The sequence below is a fragment of the Nerophis ophidion genome, linkage group LG11, assembly GCF_033978795.1.
Source record: "Nerophis ophidion isolate RoL-2023_Sa linkage group LG11, RoL_Noph_v1.0, whole genome shotgun sequence".
Classification (NCBI taxonomy): domain Eukaryota; kingdom Metazoa; phylum Chordata; class Actinopteri; order Syngnathiformes; family Syngnathidae; genus Nerophis; species Nerophis ophidion.
In genome coordinates this window covers 31,555,946-31,581,718 of record NC_084621.1, presented here as the reverse complement: position 1 = coordinate 31,581,718, position 25,773 = coordinate 31,555,946, and the positions used below count along the sequence as shown (strand labels likewise).

Sequence of the window (25,773 nt, the reverse complement as noted above, 5' to 3'; positions counted from 1 at the left end):
ATTCCCCAAAAAAGTGCATATACCCTTTAAGGAAATCATGTTCTGATCAGCAGTGTTTTTGCCACTGGTGAATTCCAGGATACATGCACCAATTTCTTTATATTTATGTGTCTGGTGCATAGGTGTGAATAAAAAAAGTTATTTTAAAAATAAAAAAACATTTCTAAATTGAACATACAGTATCTCATAAAAAGTGACTGCATAATGCAACTAAGAAGAAGACAGTTTTCAAAATTTAGCTCAATTTTTGTACAAAAATGAACTATCAATACCAGTAGATAGCTGACATTTTGAAGTTACGTTAAAATTATTTTTTACAAAATTGTATCCACTTCCACAACTCCTGAACCATGTTGGTTTGTTGTGTGTGTGTGCGCTTTTGCTTAATATTTTAATATCAAGAAGATTTAATGAACACCGATGTGTTAATGAGCTGCCAGTTTGTGAAGAGCGCTTGAAGCTATCCATCAATGTACATCTGTCTGATGCATGTTTTGATCCATGAATGAGGCGCTAATAGCTGAAGCTTTGTCATCCTTTCTGCTTTGTCCTCTTTCAGATGAACCATGTGGCCCAGGCCAGTTTTCAAGTAGAGGCTTTTGGCAGGAAGTTCACCTTGGATGTGGAGCTAAACCAGTAAGTCTGCTCTTGCTAGTACGTTTGCTATGGTAGGATCATTTAGAGGCTCCGTCATAGTATGAGATGATTTACAGTAAAAAGTGGAGTGCTGCCTTGTTAGACACTAATATTGATCACCGCTGATGGAAATTCAGCTACTCACTTTCATCTTTACTCTTCATTCCTCCCTGTCTCATGTTTCCCTGCCTCTATCATAAGCATTTATCACATGTATTATACTGTACACCCATATTTCCTTTCACATCCACTGTCTTTAAGGCGGCTTGTTTGGCAGTGTGCGGGATTATAAATGTGGACAATACATGTTTCAGTGTGAGTTATATTAGTTTGGTTTGGCGCTTTATGTGGTCTTGCAGCCGTGCACACACAATTTCTTTACAATTCGTGCAGATTGTTGACATGTTGGACCACAATCCTCTTTCCTCACAATATCAAGCACACAAGTAAAATCCCATTTCAGATCCAATAAACAAGTCAGTCTTGGCACCAGTTAGACATGTGTGGCTTTGAATACCAATAGAAACGACAAAGCTTTCCTCCTCCCCTCTTTTTGGCTGCTGAACATCTTTTAACAAAGCACTAAAATCTTGAGTTTATTAAGTCATCATAAAATCTTCATTGCTGGACAACATATGTATGATTACAACGTAAATGGCTTGTGCTACCAAAATTTACAATAAGGCTATATTTTGGTCATCTTTGGTAGTCCCACAGCAACATGAATGCATGAATAAAAGAGCTTTTTTTGGCTGGTGGTAGAGTAGCAAAGTATTGTACAGTTTATTTAGAGGAGGGGGGTACACGGTTTGGGGTCTTTGTCTGGCTCTTACGCCTCAATTTCTGCAGTCAGCTGCAATGTTTGCTATTCATTGGACAAGCGTGAACAAAAGAGTAACACATGAGATTGGGGGTCGCCACTTTTTTGTGTTAATCATCATTCACACACACACACACACACACACACACACACGCACACACACACACACACACACACACACACACTTTTATCCCTGCCCCTTAACCCCGCCCCACCTGCTCTTAGTGAATAATTAAAGGAGAGTGAAGCGTGTCAGTGTTTTTTGAGTCCTTTTAAAGGAAAACACGAAAACACTACAATATGGCCACACACTTCTGCTTATGTTTTGGAGTTCAGTCCAAAACTTTATAAACAAACATTTTTGCAGCAAATTCCTAAAAACATTAGATTGCTCTTGTTCTACAGAGAAACTTGGACCACCGTGAACGCGTTGGCAGATCTTTGCATTGACATTTTAATATTGTGAGCAAACATTAAACACCAGGGTCCAAATTTGTAATTTACATGATATAGGGTTTCTTTAAGGCAGATCTTTAAGTACTCTTCGTTTTCTTTTTTTAATAAATACATTTTTTTTTCATGTAACTTTTTGCCGTAGCTTGTTTACTTCAAATGGAATCAGTAGTCCTTTGTTCATCTTATTTGGTTACACCAGTGGGGATCCTCAAGGGTCCATTTTAAGCCCTCTCTTTTTTATCATTTTGTCTATTCAAATTGTGGCATGCGGGTTCAGTTAAAAAAAACTTGTGAGACACTCACATTTTTGCAGCAAAATCTTTAAAACACTAGAGTACTGTCACAGAGATGAACTTTGACTAGCTTTTTTGGAGAGAGTCCTTAAAAACAGTAAAGCACGCCTGTAACTTTGACAAAATAAGTAGACCAAAATTAAATGCCTACTGTAGAAATGTTTTGTTCTCAGGAATAATAGTGAAGAGAACCTGCTTTCTGGAAATGTGATTCCCCCAAATGTTTTGTTAAATATCCCTTTAGTCGGCCACAGGCTACTAAGAGCTCACAGCTACACAACAACTAATCACACAGTAGCACACAAGCGAGTCATACATATTAAGTAATTTTAATTGAACAATATAATGCCGTTTAAAATACCACATTTGTAAATTAATTACAGTTGCATGCTGGTATTTTTTTTACGGATACAAAGTTTTCTAAGTTTTTTTCCAAGCTTCCTCTCTGAGCTGCCACCTTATTGTGGTAGAGGAGTTTGCGTGTCCCAATGATCCTAGGAGCTATGTTTTCCGGGGGCTTTATGCCCCCTGGTAGGGTCTCCCAAGACAAACAAGTCCTAAGTAGGTCCTAGGTGAGGGATCAGACAAAGAGTAGCTCGAAGACCTCTATGAAGAAAACCAATCAAGGACCCAGATTTTCCTCGCCCGGAAGCGGGTCACCGGGGCCCCCCTCGGTAGCCACGATGCCACACACAGCCTGAAAAGGCAACGTGGGCCCCCCCCTCCAATGGGCTTACCACGCATAGCAGGGGCCATAGAGGTCTGGTGCGATGTGAGCTGGGCGGCGGCCGAAGGCAGGGCACTTGGCGGTCCGATCCTCGGCTACATAAGCTAGCTCTTGGGACGTGGAACGTCACCTCACTGGGGGTTAAGGAGCCTGAGTTAGTGCGCGAGGTGGAGAAATTCCGGCTGGATATTGTCGGCCTCACTTCGACGCACAGCAAGGGCTCTGGAACCAGTTCTCTCGAGAGGGGATGGACTCTCTTCCACTCTGGAGTTGACAGCAGTGAGAGGCGACGGGCTGGGGTGGCAATTCTTGTTTCTGCCCGGCTCAAAGCCTGCACGTTGGAGTTCAACCCAGTGGACTGGAGGGTAGCCCCCCTCCGCCTTCGGGTGGGGAGACGGGTCCTGACTGTTTGTGCTTACGCACCAAACAGCAGTTCGGAGTACCCACCCTTTTTGGACACACTCGAGGGAGTACTGGAAACTGCTCCCCGGGTGATTCCCTTGTCCTACTGGGGGACTTCAATGCTCATGTTGGCAACGACAGTGAAACCTGGAGAGGCATGATTGGGAAGAATGGCCGCCTGGATCTGAACCCGAGTGGTGTTTTGTTATTGGACTTTTGTAATCGTCATAGATTGTCCATAACAAACACCATGTTCAACATAAGGGTCTCCATATTTGCACTTGGCACCTGGACACCCTAAGGCCGCAGTTCCATGATCGAGTTTGTAGTTGTGTCATCGGATTCGCGGCCTCATGTTTTGGACACTCGGGTGAAGAGAGGGGCGGAGCTTTCTACCGATAACCACCTGGTGGTGAATTGGCTGCGATGGTGGGGGAGGATGCCGGACAGACCTGGCAGGCCCAAACGCATTGTGAGGGTCTGCTGGGAACGTCTGGCAGAGTCTCCTGTCAGAGAGAGTTTCAATTCCCTCCTCCGGAAGAACTTTGAACATGTCACGAGGGAGGTGCTGGACATGAGTCAGAGTGGATCATGTTATGCACCTCTATTGTCGAAGCAGCTGATTGGAGCTGTGACCGCAGGGTAGTTGGTGCCTGTGGTGCCGGTAATCCTAGAACCCGTTGGTGGACACTGGCAGTGAGGGATGCCGTCAAGCTGAAGAAGGAGTCCTATCGGGTTCTTTTGACTCATAGGAATCCGGAGCCAGCGGACAGGTACCGACAGGTCAAGCGGTGAGCTTCTTCAGCGGTCGCGGAGGCAAAAACTCGGACATGGGAGGAGTTAGAGGGAGCCATGAAAAACGCCTCCCGGATTGCTTCGAAACGATTCCGGACCACCGTTTGCCGTCTCAGGAAGGGAAAGCAGTGCACTGTCAACACCGTGTATGTTGCGGATGGTGTGGAGGGAACACTTTGAAGACCTCCTCAATCCCACCAACACGTCTTCCTATGAGGAAGCAGTGCCTGGGGATTCTGTGGTGTGCTCTCCTATTTCTGGGGCTGAGATTGCTGAGGTAGTTAAAAAGCTCTTCGGTGGCAAGGCCCCGGGGGTGAGATCCGCCCGGAGTTCCTTAGGGCTGTGGATGCTGCAGGGCTGTCTTGGTTGACAAGACTCTGCAGCATCACGTGGACATCAGGGGCGGTACGTCTGGATTGGCAGACAGGGATGGTGGTTCCTCTCTTTAAGAAGGGGAACCGGAGGGTGTGTTCCAACTAACCGGTAAAGTTTATTCAGGTGTACTAGAGAGGAGGCTATGCCGGATAGTCGAACCTCGGATTCAGGAGGAACAGTGTGGTTTTTGTCCTGGTCGGGGAACTGTGGACCAGCTTTATACTCTCGTGCAGGGTGCTTGAGGGATCATGGGAGTTTGCCCAACCAGTCTACATGTGCTTTGTGACATGGGAAAAGGCATTTAACCGTGTCCCTCGAGAAGTCCTGTATGGAGTGCTCAGAGAGTATGGGGTATCAGACTGTCTGATTGTGGCGGTCCGCACCCTGTACGATTAGTGTCAGAGCTTGGTCCGCATTGCCGGCAGTAAGTCGAACACGTTTCCAGTGAGGATTGGACTCCGTCAAGGCTGCCCTTTGTCACCGACTCTGTTCATAACTTTTATGAACAGAATTTTAGGTGCAGTCAAGACGTTGAGGGGATCAGGTTGGGTTGCTGCAGGATTATGTCTCTGCTTTTTGCAGATGATGTGGTCCTGATGGCGTCATCTGGACAGCATCTCCAGCTCTCACTGGATCGGTTCGCAGCTGAGTGTGAAGCGACTGGAATGAGCATCAGCACCTCCAAGTCCATGGTTATCGCCCGGAAAAGGGTGGAGTGCCATCTGTGGGTTGGGGGGATAGACCTTGCACCAAGTCAAGGAGTTCAAGTACCTAGGAGTCTTGTTCACGAGTGAGGGAAGAGTGGATCGGGAGATCGACAAGAAGATTGGTGCGGCGTCTTCAAGAATGTGGATGCTGTATCGATCCGTTGTGGTGAAAAAGGATCTGAGTCGAAAGGCAAAGCTCTCAATTTACCGGTCGATCTACGTTCCAATCCTCACCTATGGTCATAAGCATTGGGTTATGACCGAAAGGACAAGATCACGGGTACAAGCGGCCGAAATGAGTTTCCTCCGCTGGGTGGCGAAGCTCTCCCTTAGAGATAGGGAGAGAAGCTCTGCCATCCGGGAGGAGCTAAAAGTAAAGCCGCTGCTCCTCCACATCGAGATGAGCCAGATGAGGTGGTTCGGGCATATGGTCAGGATGCCTCCCAAACACCTCCCTAAGGAGATGTTTAGGGCACGTCCAACCGGTAGGAGGCCACGGAGAAGACCTAGGACATGTTGGGAAGACTATGTCTCCCGGCTGGCCTGGGAACGCCTCGGGATCCCCTGGGAAGAGCTGGACGAAGTGGCTGGGGATTGGTAGGTCTGGGATCCCTGCTTAGGCTGCTGCCCCCGCGACTCAACCTCGGACAAGCGGAAGAAGATGGATGGATGGATGGATGGAAGTCTCCAAGGCAGAAGCATATTAGACAGTATCTAATAACAAATGTGTCCGCATCATTCAACTTGCTGTGTCATTAGCTTAATTTTATCAATTATTGTGTCCACTGGGTACCACCAAAATAAAAACAATTACCATGCCATGTCCAAGGGCGTAGAATTGGGTAGGGACGCTAGGGACACGTCCCTACCAATATCCAGCCGCTACTGTGTAGTCACTATCAATACAAGCGCTGCCCGTAATGTTTAGTCAATGATTATGGCACAGAAAGGGTTGAATGTCGGTCCCTGCTAGAAGTCCCGCCTCTAACCTAAATATCGCTCCCTGATTGGTTGCCAGTTTCATGCGAACTTAACGTGTGATTGGCTGTCCCCGCTGTCACTACTGCTTGTAAAAGCTAGCCTACATGCTAGTTGCTAGCGACCGGAGAGGCAGTGCAACTCGGTGTAAGTTGTCAACATGTTCGGCATTTGTTGTTCCTGGCACACGGTAGTTAGATGGATTTTAATATCAGTGCTGTGATTTACATTGTGTTTGTGTCTGTTTGTGTGCGTGTGTGCTGTAGGTTTTGAAGGATGTCAATGAAAAGAAAACTGGATATAAGAGACTTCTTTAGGAGTCGAACTGTAAGTTACTTCAAGGGTGTATAGAGGCTCAACAATATTGAATAATTCAACAATATATCACCCGAGTCATGCCCCTTAGAGTGCTATAATGAGCATATACCATGGACTGGAGTGATATATTGCTTTTATAAAACTGTTACCAATAAAGGCAATAAGAAATAGGAATACTCAATCAATTTAATGTAGTTTTATTCAACCAGAAATACATATTATCCAATAAAATAGCCTCACTGTGGAAAAAATAGTCCCACCTATCCAGACGTTAGCTCCAAATTAGCACTGCATCTCGTCTTTTCCTCCGCTTTTTTTCAGGTGAAAGTCAATGCTCAGTCCCCTCTACCATTGTTAATCCTCCCCGGAGGTGAACGTTAACCTTGAACATGTGAATTCAACTACTTTAGTCCGTTTTTTAACATCGTAAAAACATCAGCTGTCTTTTACTACGGACTGCAACAGTCCGTTGTCATGGATACATGACAACAACTTCCATTCATACCAGTCATACGTGCCTGAGGCGGAGTGATAGCCTACGCTGTGATAAGGCTTTAGAATAGTAGCCGTGCTCAATATTTAAACCACGGTTAACAGCCAATCAGATCACCGGATTTCACCTTTCCGTTTTATTTTTTAAATTATTATTTAGTTTCATGTATTTGTGTAGAAGTGAGCAACAGTTTGAAAATACAAATTGACAAAACTTTGTGGTGGAAATACAATAAAACCTCACTAGATTATCACTTTTAAGGGGACTTAAAACATGGCTTAGAACCACCATGACACAAGTAAGACTGAACAATCTTGCTGTGTGCCATGTCCATCAGGGAAAACTGGATAATACTGATCTATGAGAAATCTGCCAGCAGTTCATTTCTGTTACAGACCGGCGGAGGCATGTGTTTGGCTCTTTCAAATGGGAACAACCAGTGGACACTAATCTGCTTGTATTTGAGTATTAGTGCCAAACATATTTATAGTACAAAAGCAGCAATAGAAAGAAGTAGTTGAAGGGAAAAAATGTGAGTGATTTAAACACAAGTTGGGGAAAAGATTATTACAGTTAATTTATGTTTATTTACAATGTTGTATTGCATGAATGTATTTCTGATGTTGTTGATGGACAGTAGGCTATGTTAATTGACAGTATAATGCACAGTTGCACTACAGCCCTACACTAAAGATTAAAGATGAGAACTCTTCGAAGTTGTCTCCTTTGCTTTCATTTTAGTTGCTTTACCCTATAACATCTGCATGACGTGAAATTATGATTGCTAATGTAAAAAAAAAAAAAAAAAAGTAAACTTTCAGAGTGCTGCCTTGGAGCACTTTTGTGTCCCCACCAATCTCAAAATCAAACCTACTCCCTTGGCCATGTCAATTTAAAATTGCATACATTAATTCCAGTCGGTTAATAATAGATTTTAGTTTTTCCATACTTACCATAGTTTTGAGTAATTTCACTTGATCAAGGCAAATTCCACACGACAAAATAATACAAATAAAGCAAAATACAACAAAATAATGAAAGTACTTACAGTATGTACTGTGCTGACATTGTATCGAATCAATATTTATATTGGCAAATACTCAAGGCTCCATTATTAGTTTTGTATTGGAAGTAAAAAGTTGTATCAGACAAAATAAGCTATCTTTACAGTCCAATAATATCGGATATAACGAACAGGTAGCGCCAAATCTATTTGTGGTGGTCCAAATCTAATTGTACTTGATTTTGTATTTACTTTGTATAAAATATAAAGGTAAAAGCAGCAATAACTACCAAAAATATTCAAAAGCAAGTGAATGGAAGTGTAGACTTATGTCAAGTATTTTCCAAATCCTTAATAAAATGTATATTACTTACCCTGAAGAAATGTCTAATCGTGAATATGTTAATACTTTAAATATGTATATTTAAACATTCATCATAGACTGTACTATGAATATACAGTATTTGTGAAGTGAAGTGAAGTGAAGTGAAGTGAATTATATTTATATGGCGCTTTTTTCCAGTGACTCAAAGCGCGTTACATAGTGAAACCCAATATCTAAGTTACATATAAACGAGTGTGGGTGGCACTGGGAGCAGGTGGGTAAAGTGTCTTGCCCAAGGACACAACGGCAGTGACTAGGATGGCGGAAGCGGGAATCGAACCTGCAACCCCGAAGTTGCTGGCACGGCCATTCTACCAACCGAGCTATACCGCTTTTATTGTTTGTTTTTTTAAACTTCATTTAACAATGAAAAAAATCCTATTGAGATTGATAACTTACAAGGGAGTCCTGGCCAAGAGGTAGCAAATTTACACATACTGTTACATCCACATTACACATTGAAATGACAGGATGGGCATTAAGTAAAACAGTTGAAGATAACTGAGGCTCATTCAAATGCTCTCAGTTTAGATTTAAAAGCATTTAAGAATAAAAATTCAGACAGCTTCCAGTCTCTTTGTAACACGTTCCAAGCACATAGACAAAAGCTTTCTCCCCCAGCTCAGTGCGAGCAAAAGGGACAGAGAGCAACAGCTGTGTGTTGAATCTCAGTGCATAAGAGTTACTTCCCTGTGAAATTAATGTACACATGTAATGGGGCAATAGTCCCACAAGAGCCTTGTAAGTAAAAGTGTATCGATGACATTGATTGTAGCTGAGATAGGCGCCAGCGCCCCCCGCGACCCCGAAAGGGAATAAGCGGTAGAAAATGGATGGATGGATGGACATTGTCTCCTAGTGGACAGAGAGGGCCATCCGACCCGAGAGTACAAGTCGCAGTTGTGTGTCATGGCTCTACAGTTTGTGATGAACCTCAAAGAAGAATGGTAAACAGAGTCGACCATCTGAATACAGGAATGAGTAGCATTCATATAAAAAAGATCACCATAATCAAGCACAGATAAAATTTGGCAGAGACAAGTCACATTTTCTCACCAAAAGAAAAACATATGTTATTACGGAACAAAAACCCAATTTAAGCTTTAGTTTCTTCAACAGTTTATCGATAAAAGGTTTAAAAGCATGTACCCCAAAGTAAAAAATCTTATGATTCCTTTAGAAATAAATTGATTGTCAGAGAAAACTTGAACCTTCACGCAGCTTAATAGTGATAGCGGTAGTTGTCCTAATTTTGAGATGCATCTGGAATGCATGAATGCAGCTTGCTGGTAAAATAATAGTTAATAACACCGGTAGTCAAACTACAAAAACCCTTTTGTGCAAGGGTGTGCATGAAAAAACAGAACACTAGTGCGGTGAGGAGCGCACAAAAAGACTATACAGGAACTTAAAACAAGACTACACTTACGGTGAGGCGTGAAAAGAAAAAACAGCGTGCCACAGCTTTCAATTCTCAAGTGCTGAAATGCTAAATGTTGATTACTAACTGAACTCCGGTAGACTTAACAGCGCTCTGAGGAAGAAGTCAAGTCGCCTCAGGAAGGACTAACTAAAACAGGGAAATAAAGCATAATAAGAGCGCTGGACCAGAACTAAATAATCAAACACAGGAACATTCCAACAAACTCAAAAAAAGGGGTGCGACTTATACTCAGGAGCGACTTATGTGTGAAATTATTAACACATTACCGTAAAATATCAAATAATATTATTTAGCTCATTCACGTAAGAGACTAGACGTATAAGATTTCATCGGATTTAGCAATTAGGGGTGACAGATTGTTTGGTAAACGTATAGCATGTTCTATATGTTATAGTTATTTGAATGACTCTCACCATAATATGTTACATTAACATACCAGGCACCTTCTCAGTTGGTTATTTATGCGTCATATAACGTACACTTATTCAGCCTGTTGTTCACTATTCTTTATTTATTTTAAATTGCCTTTCAAATGTATATTCTTGGTGTTGGGTTTTATCAAATACATTTCCCCCAAAAATGTGACTTCAACTCCAGTGCAATTTATACTCCGAAAAATACGGTACATAGCTAAGCCACTAACGGTAATGTTTGCGGAAGCTCAAGTTCTATTGGAAATGCATCGTGGACTATTTCTGAAGACATATACTGTATACAATTGCATAGACTGTAACGTATGTGTCATGTTTGACAAATACAAAGTGAGAGCAAGTGAGTCGGTCCTGATTGGAGTTACATCAAATTTACAGTGTTGTCAAATGACAAAAACAAAGTATTGTGTACCTGTTGTGTGCTAGTGTTGACACTGACAGACGCTCAGTGTATTGTTATTTCTACTCGTGTCAGCTTTCCTGCACGAGGACAGTTTTATGCCAATGCTGAGGGTCACTTACTGGCAATGCTAAATGCATTATTCATCAGTGTCCATTTCGTGTTGGGGCTATAAACGCCCTCGAAATGCACCATGGCATCTTGGCATCCAAACATCCCTGGGCTTAATATTTTGATTAATGCGTGCCAATGTGTGAGTGTGCATGTGGACAGGCAGGTGTGCGTGAAAAGCAATATGTTCATCAACAATACGCGTGAAAAACAATATGCCGCTGTAGCTATGGTGTATCTTCTTGTTGGGCCTCAGCTTCAGAAGTGACACAGTAAGTGTTTTATTTAAAAATAACAACGATAGATTGGAATAAATTAGGAAAAAAGTTGGGAATATCAAAGGATCTATCAAAGGTTTGAAATAGGGCTGGGCGATATTGCCTTTTTTTTATATCGCGATATTTTAAGGCCATATCGCGATATACGATATATATTACGACATTTTGCCTTGGCCTTGAATGAACACTTGATGCATATAATCACAGCAGTATGATGATTCTATGTGTATACTTTAAAACATTCTTCTTCATACTGCATTCATATATGCTACTTTTGAACTTTCATGCAGAGAGGGAAATCACAACGGGTGGTATAGCTCGGTTGGTAGAGTGGCCGTGCCAGCAACTTGAAGGTTGCAGGTTCGATTCCCGCTTCAGCCATCCTAGTCACTGCCGTTGTGTCATTGGGCAAGACACTTTACCCACCTGCTCCCAGTGCCACCCACACTGGTTTTAATGTAACTTACATCAATCAATCAATCAATGTTTACTTATATAGCCCTAAATCACTAGTGTCTCAAAGGGCTGCACAAACCACTACGACATCCTCGGTAGGCCCACATAAGGGCAAGGAAAACTCACACCCAGTGGGACATCGGTGACAATAATGACCCAGTGGGACGTCGGTGACAATGATGACTATGAGAACCTTGGAGAGGAGGAAAGCAATGGATGTCGAGCGGGTCTAACATGATACTGTGAAAGTTCAATCCATAATGGATCCAACACAGTCGCGAGAGTCCAGTCCAAAGCGGATCCAACACAGCAGCGAGAGTCCCGTTCACAGCGGAGCCAGCAGGAAACCATCCCAAGCGGAGGCGGATCAGCAGCGCAGAGATGTCCCCAGCCGATACACAGGCGAGCAGTACATGGCCACCGGATCGGACCGGACTCCCTCCACAAAGGAGAGTGGGACATAGAAGAAAAAGAAAAGAAACGGCAGATCAACTGGTCTAAAAAGGGAGTCTATTTAATGGATAGAGTATACAAATGAGTTTTAAGGTGAGACTTAAATGCTTCTACTGAGGTGGCATCTCGAACTGTTACCGGGAGGGCATTCCAGAGTACTGGAGCACGAAATGAAAAAGCTCTATAGCCCGCAGACTTTTTCTGGGCTTTGGGAATCACTAATAAGCCGGAGTCCTTTGAACGCAGATTTCTTGCCGGGACATATGGTACAATACAATCGGCAAGATAGGATGGAGCTAGACCGTGTAGTATTTTATACGTAAGTAGTAAAACCTTAAAGTCACATCTTAAGTGCACAGGAAGCCAGTGCAGGTGAGCCAGTACAGGCGTAATGTGTTCAAACTTTCTTGTTCTTGTCAAAAGTCTAGCAGCCGCATTTTGTACCAACTGTAATCTTTTAATGCTAGACATGGGGAGACCCGAAAATAATACGTTGCAGTAATCGAGACGAGACGTAACAAACGCATGGATAATGATCTCAGCGTCTTTAGTGGACAGAATGGAGCGAATTTTAGCGATATTACGGAGATGAAAGAAGGCTGTTTTAGTAATGCTTTTAATGTGTGCCTCAAAGGAGAGAGTTGGGTCGAAGATAATACCCAGATTCTTTACCTTGTCGCCTTGGTTGGTTGTCAAATGTTAGAGTTGTATTATTAAATAGAGTTCGGTGTCTAGCAGGACCGATAATCAGCATTTCCGTTTTTTTGGCGTTGAGTTGCAAAAAGTTAGCGGACATCCATTGTTTAATTTCATTAAGACACGCCTCCAGCTGACTACAATCCGGCATGTTGGTCAGCTTTAGGGGCATGTAGTGTTGGGTGTCATCAGCATAACAGTGAAAGCTAACACCGTATTTGCGTATGATGTCACCTAGCGGCAGCATGTAGATGCTGAAGAGTGCAGGGCCAAGGATCGAACCCTGAGGAACTCCACACGTTACCTTAACGTAGTCCGAGGTCACATTGTTATGGGAGACACACTGCATCCTATCAGTAAGATAAGAGTTAAACCAAGACAGGGCTAAGTCTGACATACCAATTCGTGTTTTGATACGTTCTAATAAAATATTATGATCGACAGTATCGAAAGCAGCGCTAAGATCGAGGAGCAGCAAAATAGATGACGCATCAGAATCCATCGTTAGCAATAGATCATTATTCATTTTTGCGAGGGCTGTCTCCGTGGAGTGATTTGCCCTGAAACCGGATTGAAAGGTTTCACATAGATTGTTAGACGCTAAGTGTTCATTTAACTGCTCCGGAACAATTTTTTCGAGGATTTTTTAAATAAAGGGAAGGTGAGACACCGGTCGGTAGTTTACCATGAGGTCAGGATCGAGGTTAGGTCTTTTAAGAAGAGGATGAATAACCGCTTTTTTGAATGCTAGGGGAACAGTGCCCGAGGAGAGTGATAAGTTTATAATATTTAGCACTGATGGACCTAATAATACAAAGAGCTCCTTGATCAGTTTCCCAGGAAGAGGGTCAAGTAAACATGTTGTTTGTTTTATTCCATTTACACGTTGTAACAGTTCCTCTAATGTTATTTCCTCAAAACGAGAGAAACTATTTTGGAGGGCAGTATCCGCCGTATATACCATCGTATCAGTGTTAATAGAACCCCGTTGTAGCTGGGACGCATTGTCTTTAAACATATTGGGTTTCACTATGTAAAGCGCTTTGAGTCACTTGAGAAAAGCGCTATATAAATATAAATATAATTCACTTCACTTCAATTGACCAAAAGTGTATATATTAAAGTTATTAAGCAATGGCACAAACATTCAAGTCATTTCCAAAACTTAAATTGCAAGATTGTCAGAGACAACTTAAGTGTCAAATAAAAATGAGCTGCATAATAGGCAATCAAATAGTATTCATCCTTCACTATGTGGTATGTTAGTTACTAAGGTTATGAAATTCTCTTCATTCTCTAGCGAGTGACTTTTCAAATGAAGCTACATATTAGCAGTAATGCTACTTTTTATAGCAACGCTTTTTCCTCTCCACACTTGACAAATTACGGTTGTATATTCCCACTTGAAGCCAAACCACCGCCAGATGATGGAAACCCTGCTGTTTTTATTGGGAATTAAGTCTTCCTTCATTTGTTACCAGATTCACAGCATCTTTCTCTCGTACGGCTACGTTAGCAGCTAACATTAGCCACGCCGCTAGCTCTCTGCCCTGCAAGGGTGTGTATGTGACGTGTGACGAGACAGTTTGTGACGAATGTGCGCCTGTTTGTCTGCGAAGAGACAGAGGAAAGAGCGAGGAGAGCCTGAAGTGTACACCCGCTGCTAAAAGTCCTGCATAAGAACGTATACTCGAATATTACGATATAGTCATTTTCTATATCGCACAGAGACAAACCCGCGATATATTGTATATATCGATATATCACCCAGCCCTAGTGTGAAACCAAGAAAGAAATGATTCATCTCATTTTCTTTGTTTCAATTCCAGCATTTCTTGGTGAATGATATGAGTTTTTGCAAGCAGCTAAACTTGCATTTTCTTTCCCTAAATACCAAATCAACCACTTAATAATGCATACAGACCTGCAGGGTCAAATGTATCAACTTTAGGAGGTTGAGTAGGAGATCAGGGCCTCGTTTATTATCGGTACATTGTTTGTTAATAGTACATTTCAATGCATTCAGATTGCTCTTTCTTCAAATGAAGCTACTGGTTTATTGATAATGTAAAGGTTGTATATAAAGATTGGATTTTTTACCCGCCTGTTGTCTTTTTAGAATTCCACAGTGCTTGCCAGGGCTGCAAATCTTTGGGTGTCCCACGATTTGATTCAATATCGAGTATTGGGGTCGCGATTCGATAATAAATCGTTTTTTTTCGAATCAACCCGATTCTCGATTCAAAAGATATTTTTTTGATTCAAAACGATTCTGTATTCATTCAATACATAAGATTTCACCAAGATCTACCCCAGTCTGCTGACACGCTAGCAGAGTAGTAGATTTAAAAAAAAAAAAAGCTTATATAGTTATAAAGGACAATGTTTTATCAACTGATTGCATTAATGTAAATTTGTTTTAACTATTAAACGAACCAAAAATATGACTTATTCTATATTTGTGAAAACATTGGACACAGTGTTTTGTCAAGTTTGTGAGATGCGATGCAAGTGTAAACCACTGTGACACTATTGTTTTTTTTTTTTTTATAAATGTCTAATGATAATGTAAATGAGGGATTTTTAATCACTGGTATGCTGAAATTATAAATAATATTGATACTGTTGTTGATAATATTCATTTTTGTTTCACTACTTTTGGTTTGTTCGGTGTCGTGTTTGTGTCTCCTCTCAATTGCTCTGTTTATTGCAGTTCTGAGTGTTTCTGGGTCAGGTTTGATTTTGCAATTGGATTGCAATATTATTATAGTGCTGTGTAATTGTTTGTTGGATTGATTAAAAAAAAAAAAAATCGATTAAAAAAAAAAAATCGATTCTGAATCGCACAATGTATTCGAATCAATTTTTTCCCACACCCCTAGTGATTGCCCATACGTCATTTTTATCCTCAGTAGGACTCTACTAGCGCAACGACAGTCTTCTTATCTCTGATGCTGTTCACAGTTATTCCACCTTTTTCAAGAATGTACAAAAACACACAAGCTAGCTTTTAATAAAAAAAATCAAACACAAGCAGTGTGGTTAAGATTTGTTTGCTTCAACTGTCTTCATTCACCAACAAACAAAGCAAAACCAGAACTCAAAAATATCACCTGTAGCACCATAGCTGTCACTGCGTCTTAATGGCACAGTACACATCCTTGCGCCAGTATATTCAATCTAACAATGTGCACCCCAAATCTACCCCAGTTTATCAATTTTCTTTTCAAATCAATTTTACAATGTTTTCACCAAAAAGCAATCAAAAACTAATTGTGTCAACTATGGCCTTTGGCCTCTACAGCTGACTTAATAAATACATTAAGATCCTTATTTTGTCAGTGACACATTGTTTATAATTTGGTTTATTATGTCACTAAGGTGTTGCTGTATCTCAGTCCTTCTGCAGTACTTTATCAGTATCATGCAGAATCATGCTTCAAACCCCTCTTTGAAAAGCTGTGCACGACAAAACATTTGTAGCCATTCATCTTGAATTCCTTATTTTGATTTATAAAACGTTAAAAAAAATACACAAATTATTGTATTAATTTTGTTTTGTAGGGTATATTGTTTTATATATTGTTATCCTGAGTTAATGTTACATTTCATTTTGAATGTATCATTTAATGACAACTTTCCACATCCATGTGTGTGTGATTTAAGTCCTTGTCATGACCCGTTGCTGGATCATGTATCGTCCACTCGGCCTTTCTACTGACACTGATACAGGCCAACTGGGCTCTCCCCCTCTATTTGTATCTTCATCCTTGTCTCTCCTCCTCTGCTCCATCGTCTGTAATTTATTGAAAGAGGGTGTGGCCTGATTTAGTATAGATGTCTGAAAAATACACAAGTGTGTGTGAGCGTTGGTGTGCACCTTATCGTGTGTGTGTTTGTGTGTGTGCGTGTGACCGTTAATGTGTGCCTGAAAATGTGTGTGTGTGTGTGTGTGTATGTGTGTGTGCGTGTGTGTGTTTGCGTGCGTGTGTGTGTGTGTTGATGGAATGTTTTTATTTGCATTGTAACTTGTAATAATCAGCTTTTTCTATTTCTTATTTTTGTATTTTGGAAATTTCAATGAAAAAAATACAACATATGTATGTATTCACAGCCTGCACCTTAAGCAGTAATTACAGCCTCAAGTCTTTTTGAATATGATACTATATAAGCTCAGCACACCTATCTTTGGGCAGTTTAGCCCATTCCTATTTGCAGCACCCTTAAAGCTCCATCAGATTGGATGGGAAACGTTGATTTACATCCAGGATGTCTCTGTGCTTTGCTGCATTTGTCTTAGACTAGTCAGGGAGGTGACCAAAAACTGGATGGTCACTCTATCAGAGCTATAGCATTACTCTGTGGAGAGAGGAGAACTTTCCAGAAAGACAACCATCTCTGCAGCAAGCCACCAATTTGGCCTGTATGGCGGAGTGGCCAATCAGAAGCCATTTTTTTAGTAAAAAGTTGGTAACATGCACCCGAAAGACTCTTAGACCACAAGAAAACAAAATTATGTGGTCTGATGGGACTAAGATTGAACTCTTTGGCGTGAATGCCATGCATCATGTTTGGTGGAAACCAGGCACCGCTCATCACCAGGCCAATACTATCCCTACAGTGAATCATTGAGGTGGCAGGCATTATGCTGTGGGGATGTATTTTAGCAGCAGGAACTGGGAGACTAGTCAGGATAGAGGGAAAGATGAATGCAGCAATGTACAGATACATCCTGGATGAAAACCAATGCTTCCCATCCAACATGATAGTGCTTGAAAGGTGCTGCAAAGAGGAATGGGCAAAAAAGAATGAGCGAAACTGTCCAAAGATTGGTGTGACAAGCCTGTGGCATCATATTCAAAAAGACTTGAGGCGGTAATTGCTGCCAAATGTGCACCAACAAAGAAATGAGAAAACGTTTTGATTACTTATGTTAATGTGATTTATTTATTTATTTTAATACAATTGCTAAAACAAATAGATACAAAGATAGATAGTACTTTATTGATTCCTTCAGGAGAGTTCCTTCAGGAAAATTAAAATTGTCATTATGGGGTTTTTTAATGTATTCAATTGTAGAATAAGGCTGTAACATAACGAAATATGGAAAAGTGAAGTTTTGTGAATACTTTCTGCATGCACTTGTTACAATCTGTAAGGCCAGGCAATACTTTGTTTAGTCTTTGGGTGTTTTTCTCCTGTGTTTTTGGCTCATTTCCTTTCTTGCGCTCTTATTTTGTTTCCACTTCCTGTTGTGTTTGTGTTGTTTCTTCACACTGTCTCATCACCTGGGGGTGATTATTAATTATGTTTTTTTACCTACTGCTAGTCATCACCTGGGCACTATTTAAGTCACATTTCTTTGTCGGTGTGTGACCATTGTGTATGGACGTTTGGAGTCACCAACATGGTTAGTGGACAATTAAATCTTGCTTAAGTACTTTTGTTTGTTATTAGTTCTCTGTCAGCTATTTCTTTCATGCATAGTGTCCCTGTGCTTTTCTGTGCAATTTATATTTTGGACTTTTGGACATAAAATACCCATTTACCTGCTCGCTGCCTGCTGTCTTCTGCTTTTTGAGGTCATGACTCTAGCTACAAAGAGCAGACCTAGCAGCACTGTTGTTTTAATAACAAGCATGATGTGTTGCATGTATCATGATCAATATTATAGTGACTCACTCGAAGGTTAATTATACGTTTGGTCCAGCTGGCTGGGGATGTTTTTTTCGGTTGATTTTGTGTCAGCATTCCATTTATGTCAACATAACTTGGCTTGAAGCTCCACATTTACTATGAAGTCACAACAGTCCTGACTCTCTCGGCTTCCATCTGCTCTAACGTTTCACCCTCGTCTCGATTACTGTAACGTATTATTTTCGGGTCTCCCAATGTCTAGCATTAAAAGATTACAGTTGGTACAAAATGCGGCTGCTAGACTTTTGACAAGAACAAGAAAGTTTGATCATATTACGCCTGTACTGGCTCACCTGCACTGGCTTCCTGTGCACTTAAGATGTGACTTTAAGGTTTTACTACTTACGTATAAAATACTACACGGTCAAGCCCCAGCCTATCTTGCCGATTGTATTGTACCGTATGTCCCGGCAAGAAATCTGCGTTCAAAAGACTCCGGCTTATTAGTGATTCCTAGAGCTCAAAAAAAGTCTGCGGGCTATAGAGCGTTTTCCGTTCGGGCTCCAGTACTCTGGAATGCCCTCCCGGTAACAGTTCGAGATGCTACCTCAGTAGAAGCATTTAAGTCTCATCTTAAAACTCATCTGTATACTCTAGCCTTTAAATAGACCTCCTTTTTAGACCAGTTGATCTGCCGCTTCTTTTCTTTCTCCTATGTCCCCCCCTCCCTTGTGGAGGGGGTCCGGTCCGATGACCATGGATGAAGTACTGACTGTCCAGAGTCGAGACCCAGGATGGACCGCTCGTCGGGACCCAGGATGGACCGCTCGCCTGTATCGGTTGGGGACATCTCTACGCTGCTGATCCGCTTGAGATGGTTTCCTGTGGACGGGACTCTCACTGCTGTCTTGGAGCCACTATGGATTGAACTTTCACAGTATCATGTTAGACCCGCTCGACATCCATTGCTTTCGGTCCCCTAGAGGGGGGGGGGGGTTGCCCACATCTGAGGTCCTCTCCAAGGTTTCTCATAGTCAGCATTGTCGCTGGCGTCCCACTGAATGTGAATTCTCCCTGCCCACTGGGTGTGAGTTTTCCTTGCCCTTTTGTGGGTTCTTCCGAGGATGTTGTAGTCGTAATGATTTGTGCAGTCCTTTGAGACATTTGTGATTTGGGGCTATATAAATAAACATTGATTGACCCTCTCTTCGTGCTCTTATAACCAGCAGTTCTTCCTCTGTTCGTATATCTAAAAAGATAAGGTTGTGAATCCTCATTTGTCAAAAAATAGCCATCTTTGTTGTCTATTACCAAGTTTGCCATGATTAGAACACACACACGCGTTTGTTTCCAGGAGTAGGAACACACATTTGCTGGCTTTGATCATGATGGAAACAGTAATAAATGATGTGTTGATGAAATTAGTGCCAGTAATTCTTTAAAATGAAAATGAAAAAATACAATAAATATTGTTATACTTGCAGTGTGAGACTTTGATTGAGAGTTTTGAAGCTGGTTAGAGGTATTTGATGGCTAAAATGGTGACTCCCATTAGTTGCATCTTGCAAGCATTTGTTTTGTCTCCAGAATCCTGAAAAATATAAAGACAATTGTTCTTGTCTCTCCTAAGGTTGTGAATAGGGATGATGTTCGTTAAGAAATTATCAAGTTCGGTGCCATTATAAATCCTCTTATCGAACCGATTCATTCTCGAATCTCCTATCGAATCCGTATAGGTTGTTGTGTGTGCACTGAGTTTCAAAAGCTATAGATGTTATATAACTGGGCCGGCATGCTGTTTATATGGAGGAAAAGCGGACGAGACTGAGGACAGCATGCGGCCGTTAAAGGGGGAAGGTTTCAGGTGAGAGAGGACGCTAAAGACAAGCCCTCAGTGAGCATATAGTGCTGCTATGTAAGTTGTAAATAAAAAAAATGGCGACAAACACATCACCAACGTGGACAAGGTTCCGCTCACTTTCGACATCCCGGTGAAGCACACTGTGGAGAAGAAGGGGGACCAGCACGGTAGCGAATCGATACGCACAACGGGGCAAGAGAAGTCGGCTTTTACTGTTGTGCTAGCTTGCTATGCTAATTGAAAACAAGACTGACTTTAAAAATTACGAGAGGGAATCTGGCGTGTTTGATGGAAAACTTGTCCAGCTGTTCATTTCAGACACAGAAGGTGAGGACTTTGATGGATTAGTGGATGAGGATTGATCAAAAAATAATGTGAATACTGTATTTTTCGGACTATAAGTCGCAGTTTTTTTTCATAGTTTGGCCGGGGGTGCGACCTATACTCAGGAGCGACTTATGTGTGAAATTTATAACACATTACCGTAAAATATCAAATGATATTATTTAGCTCATTCACGTAAGAGACTAGACGTATAAGATTTCATGGGATTTAGCGATTAGGAGTGAGAGATTGTTTGGTAAACGTATAGCATGTTCTACTGTATATGTTATAGTTATTTAAATGACCCTTACCATAATATGTTACGTTAACATACCAGGCACATTCTCAGTAGTTTATTTATGCGTCATATAATGTACATTTATTCTGCCTGTCGTTCACTATTCTTTATTTATTTTAAATTGAAATGTCTATTCTTGGTGTTGGGTTTTGCACTGGAGTATAAGTCGCATTTTTTGGGGAACAAATTTCCCCAAAAAATGCGACTTATACTCCAGTGCAACTTATATGTTTTTTTCTTCTTTATTGTGCATTTTCGGCACTCCGGAGCGACTTATAGTCCGAAAAATACAATACATTGATAAATACTTAAATAAAGTACAACCGAACTGAACTTTGCTCCTGCTGCCTTTTTAAAACAGCGTCCATGCATGCAAGCGTATGTTTTAAGATAGCGTATGTCTAACCATGCCTGCGCCCAAAAATACGCTGCATCTTATATATGCGTTAAATACAAATATTTAATACGGTGCGCCCTATGGTCATGAAAATACGGTATAGTGGCTTCGATAACGGGAACCGGTTCTCAAAAAGGGATTCGAATCTATGGAATTGTTTCTTTTCTTATCAAACAATCGGGGGAACCGGTTTCGAACATCATCCCTAGTTTTGAATGATATTTTTAAATTCCCCAAAAAGTACAGTTCCCCTATAAGCACTCTCTCATACTGGTTTCAGGTTGGAGTAGAGCAGATGAGGAACTCAATCCATGCCATTTGCTTTTTGGATGTTACAAAATAAACACACATTTTTCTCTTTTTTTCAACTCTAAATCTGATAATACACACCTTGAACTACTATAAATATGTATTGTCCCATCCTAGGAAATTTAATCAATTTCATTTTAGAGCAAAGTTCCTAGTGCCAAGATGAGTAGCATGATTTAAAGTAACAGGAGTGGGTTTTAGAGTACAAATAGCAAATACCTCTAAACATAGCTGTGTCTTATTTACAGTGTGTTAATAAAAAGCACAATACAGTGGTTCAACCAAAAATATTTTATACTTACAGTGAACCTCGAATCATGAAGGGTTCATAAATCGAAATGTTAGTATAGTGAAGAAATTTTTTCCATAAGAAACTATGAAAACACGGGTTACATCCTGGACGAAAGTCCTATTTTAGTAAAGGTCGGTCCACTTTGAACACAGTCTAAAGCATTATAGAGCAGTGGTGCCCAACCACCGGGCCCGATTGCTACCGCGCCGCAGAATTTTTTTGTATTCATTTTTATTTATAAAAAAACAAAAACTTTTTTTTTTTTTTTAATTAAATCAACATAAAAACACAATATACACTTACAATTAGTGCACCAACCACAAAAACCTCCCTTTTTCATGACAAAAACGTTTTTTTTTCATGACAAAGTTAAAGAAATAAAAAATAAAAAAAATTAAAAATAAAGGATCTTGCAGTTTGTAGGACATTTGCTTTGATGGCCGAAGAACGTGTGGTTCAGCAGTTGGAGGCGGGAGTGGTGGAACATTGACGTGAGTTCCTAAAACATTTGTTTTGCCTGTTTTCTGCTAATTTGTCAACTATTTACTTTTGCAACCGTCAATTTTGGCAAATAATTATGACGTTTATAGCTATTTGATTACGTATTGGTTGGAACAACGTGACCAAAGCGTTCCGACAGTAGTCACATCAAAAAATATCTGATTTATACCCCTCGTACAAAAGAGACCTGGGTAAGAATTCAGAAATGCAATGTTCACATTGACATGAAAAAAATCTGAGACAGGGCACATATGGGCAAAACAATCGGAATGACCTGCAGTGTGAACAAGGTCTTAGATAAACTGTCCTCCTCATTTGCAGCGACCCTGCACATGTGCATACACAGTGTCCCTAGCCCTGTGGTGGACTCGCAATTTGAAATTACAAAACTCCTTAGCTTGACTTTTTAAAAAACAAAAAAAATCTGAACAAATGTGGTACTTGACCTGCCAGTATTTTACAATAAAATATACAAACTTTTTTCACACTGATACTCTTTCCCAAGATCTCAGCCTATTGTAGTATTCACCTGTCATCCCTTCTACCCCATTTTTTGTGCCTGTTTTCTATATCTAAAATACTGATTTGTCAGCTTGTCGGATTTGTGCAAAATGTAGAGATACTGGTGCCACTTTTAAGATGATTCTCTCATTGATTGTTCATGACCTCTGTCGGTTATGCTGCATTGGTAATTAATGAGGAAGCATCGTATTTCCTTGAATTGCCGCCGGGGCGCTAATTAATTTAAAACTTCTTCTCACTCCTGCGCTACCAAAGGCATGCGGTAAACATTTGAGTGTGATGTAAGCTTGGATCTTCAATCCTACTGAATAGCTCTTAATCTTCTTCCCTTTATGCGATTTCAAATTACCTGAATTAAAATCAACCCCCTCCATTTTGAAAATGATGACAGGGGAAGTGTCACTCGTGACGTCACAAGTTTGACCAGGCGGTAATACTAAGCATGGGCTAATTATTTTGGGAAGCGAGTTTGACCCAGCAGTAATTCAAGGCAGGCGCATACTATATGCCCCGCGGCAGTTCAAGGAAATACGGTATGTTAAGAGATTAAGCACTAAACAAAATGTATGCATTAAAGCATGAGGCAGAGATCAAGTTGTATTCTTCAAGTCGATTTAGGACAAAAAGACAGTGATCAGTCCTCGGTGTGATTTGGCACACTTCTTGCTTAATGTCTGGTTCTGTTTGACTCGTGTGAGTGCTAAAGCATGATGTACTCAGCTTACGCCAGTTTTTAATGATAACCATAATAGAGATACAGAGCCACCAAACCATATCCTTTCTCACATGCAGGCACCTGTGCTATGTCGTCACTCCTGCCAGTTATTAATTATAATCTTACATTAAAGGCCTACTAAAATTAGATTTTCTTATTCAAACGGGGATTGCAGGTCCATTCTATGTGTCATACTTGATCATTTCGCGATTTTGCCATATTTTTGTTGAAAGGATTTAGTAGAGAACATCGACGATAAAGTTCGCAACTTTTGGTCGCTAATAAAAAAAGTCTTGCCTGTACCGGAAGTAGCAGACGATGTGCGCGTGACGTCACTCGTTGTAGAGCTCCTCACATCCGCACATTGTTTACAATCATGGCCACCAGCAGCTAGAGTGATTCGGACCGAGAAAACGACAATTAATTTTAGCGAGGATGAAAGATTCGTGGATGAGGATAGTGAGAGTGAAGGACGAGAAGAAAAAAAAGAAAGGAAAAAAAGACGAGGGCAGTGGGAGCGATTCAGATGTTACTAGACACATTTACTATGATAATTCTGGAAAATCCCTTATCTGCTTATTGTGTTACTAGTGTTTTAGTGAGATTATATAGTTATACCTGAAAGTCAGAGGGGTGTGGTGACCGCCAGTGTCTCTGAGGGAAGCCACGGAGGAGCCAAGAAAGTCGCAGCTGCCTTTTTGACAGCTGCAGGAGGAACGACACTAGCTCCGCTCATGTCTACGGTAAGAGCCGACTTATTACCATAATTTTCTCACCGAAACCTGCCGGTTGACATGTGGAAGAGAACCATGTTCGCTTGACGGCTCTGTTCCATATTAAAGTTTCACCATCATCTTTAGGGAATGTAAAAAAAAAAACACGTGCCAAGTAGTTGGGAAAGGGCATGTTCACCACTGTGTTACATCACCTTTTTTTTTAACAACACTCAATAAACGTTTGGGAACTGAGGAAACTGATTGTTGAAGCTTTGAAAGTGGAATCCTTTTCCATTCTTGTTTTATGTAGAGCTTCAGACGTTCAACGGTCCGGGGTCTCTGCTGTTGTATTTTACGCTTCATAATGCGCCACACATTTTCGATGGGAGACAAGTCTGGACTGCGGGTGGGCCAGGAAAGTATCCACACTCTTTTTTTTACAAAGCCACGCTGTTGTAACACGTGCTGAATGTGGCTTGGCATTGTCCTGCTGAAATAAGCAGGGGCGTCCATGAAAAAGACGGCGCTTAGATGGCAGCATATTTTGTTCCAAAACCTGTATGTACCTTTCAGCAACAATGGTGCCTCTACAGATGTGTAAGTTACCCATGCCTTGGGCACTAATGCACCCCCATACCATCACAGATGCTGGCTTTTGAACTTTGCGTCAATAACAGTCTAGATGGTTCGCAAACCCCTTTGGTCCGGATGACACGATGTCGAATATTTCCAAAAACAATTGGAAATGTGGACTCGTCAGACCATAGAACACTTTTACACTCTGCATCAGTCCATCTTAGATGATCTCGGGCCAAGAGAAGCCGGCGCGGTTTCTGGATGTTGTTGATAAATGGGTTTTGTTGTGCATAGTAGAGCTTTAACTTGCACTTACAGATGTAGCGACAAACTGTATTTAGTGACAGTGGTTTTCTGAAGTGTTCCTGAGCCCATGTGGTGAAAGCCTTTAGATATTGATGTCAGTTTTTGATATTTTTCCGTCTGAGGGATCGAAGGTCACAGTCATTCAATGTTGGTTTCCAGCCATGCAGCTTACGTGGAGTGAGTTCTCCAGATTCTCTGAACCTTTTGATGATATTATGGACCATAGATGTTGAAAACCCTAAATTTCTTGCAATTGCACTTTGAGAAACGTTGTTCTTAAACTGTTTGACTATTTCCAACTCATATGGCAACGGGGTTTGTATGTTTATTTTTCGTCAGTTATTTTCTCCTGCAATATGTTTGGTAAGTACGTAAACCTTAGGCCTTAGCCTAAGGTTTATGTGTTAAATAAATAATAATCTTTGTGATTAACACATTGTTTCATATCATTAGACATGGTTGTACACCGTAAGTAGGTTTGATATATTTATTGAATATAATAAAGAGTAAGATTACTAATTCAGTGTAATATTTCAGTGGGCCCCTTTGTAGTGGAAAAGTTGGACTTCAAGTTACAAAAGGCTAAGAACCTCTGTTGCAGACACAGATGTGCATGTCCTCAGTACTACAAACCCCGTTTCCATATACAGTAAGTTGGGAAA

General features: G+C 41.0%; 1 protein-coding gene across 5 annotated transcripts in view; it reads left to right on the top strand.

Moving 5' to 3' along the window:
• The window catches only part of adam22 (ADAM metallopeptidase domain 22), a 192,699-nt gene that overhangs the window by 14,685 nt on the left and 152,241 nt on the right, over positions 1-25,773 (top strand). For all 5 annotated transcript variants that reach the window (XR_009808796.1, XM_061915578.1, XM_061915579.1 and 2 more), the window contains exon 3: positions 560-636. Coding sequence is in view for 4 of the 5 variants with exons in the window: in XM_061915578.1 (XP_061771562.1) it covers positions 560-636 (77 nt within the window). In the remaining variant the exon portion in view is untranslated. The remainder of the gene's footprint in view (positions 1-559; positions 637-25,773) is intronic.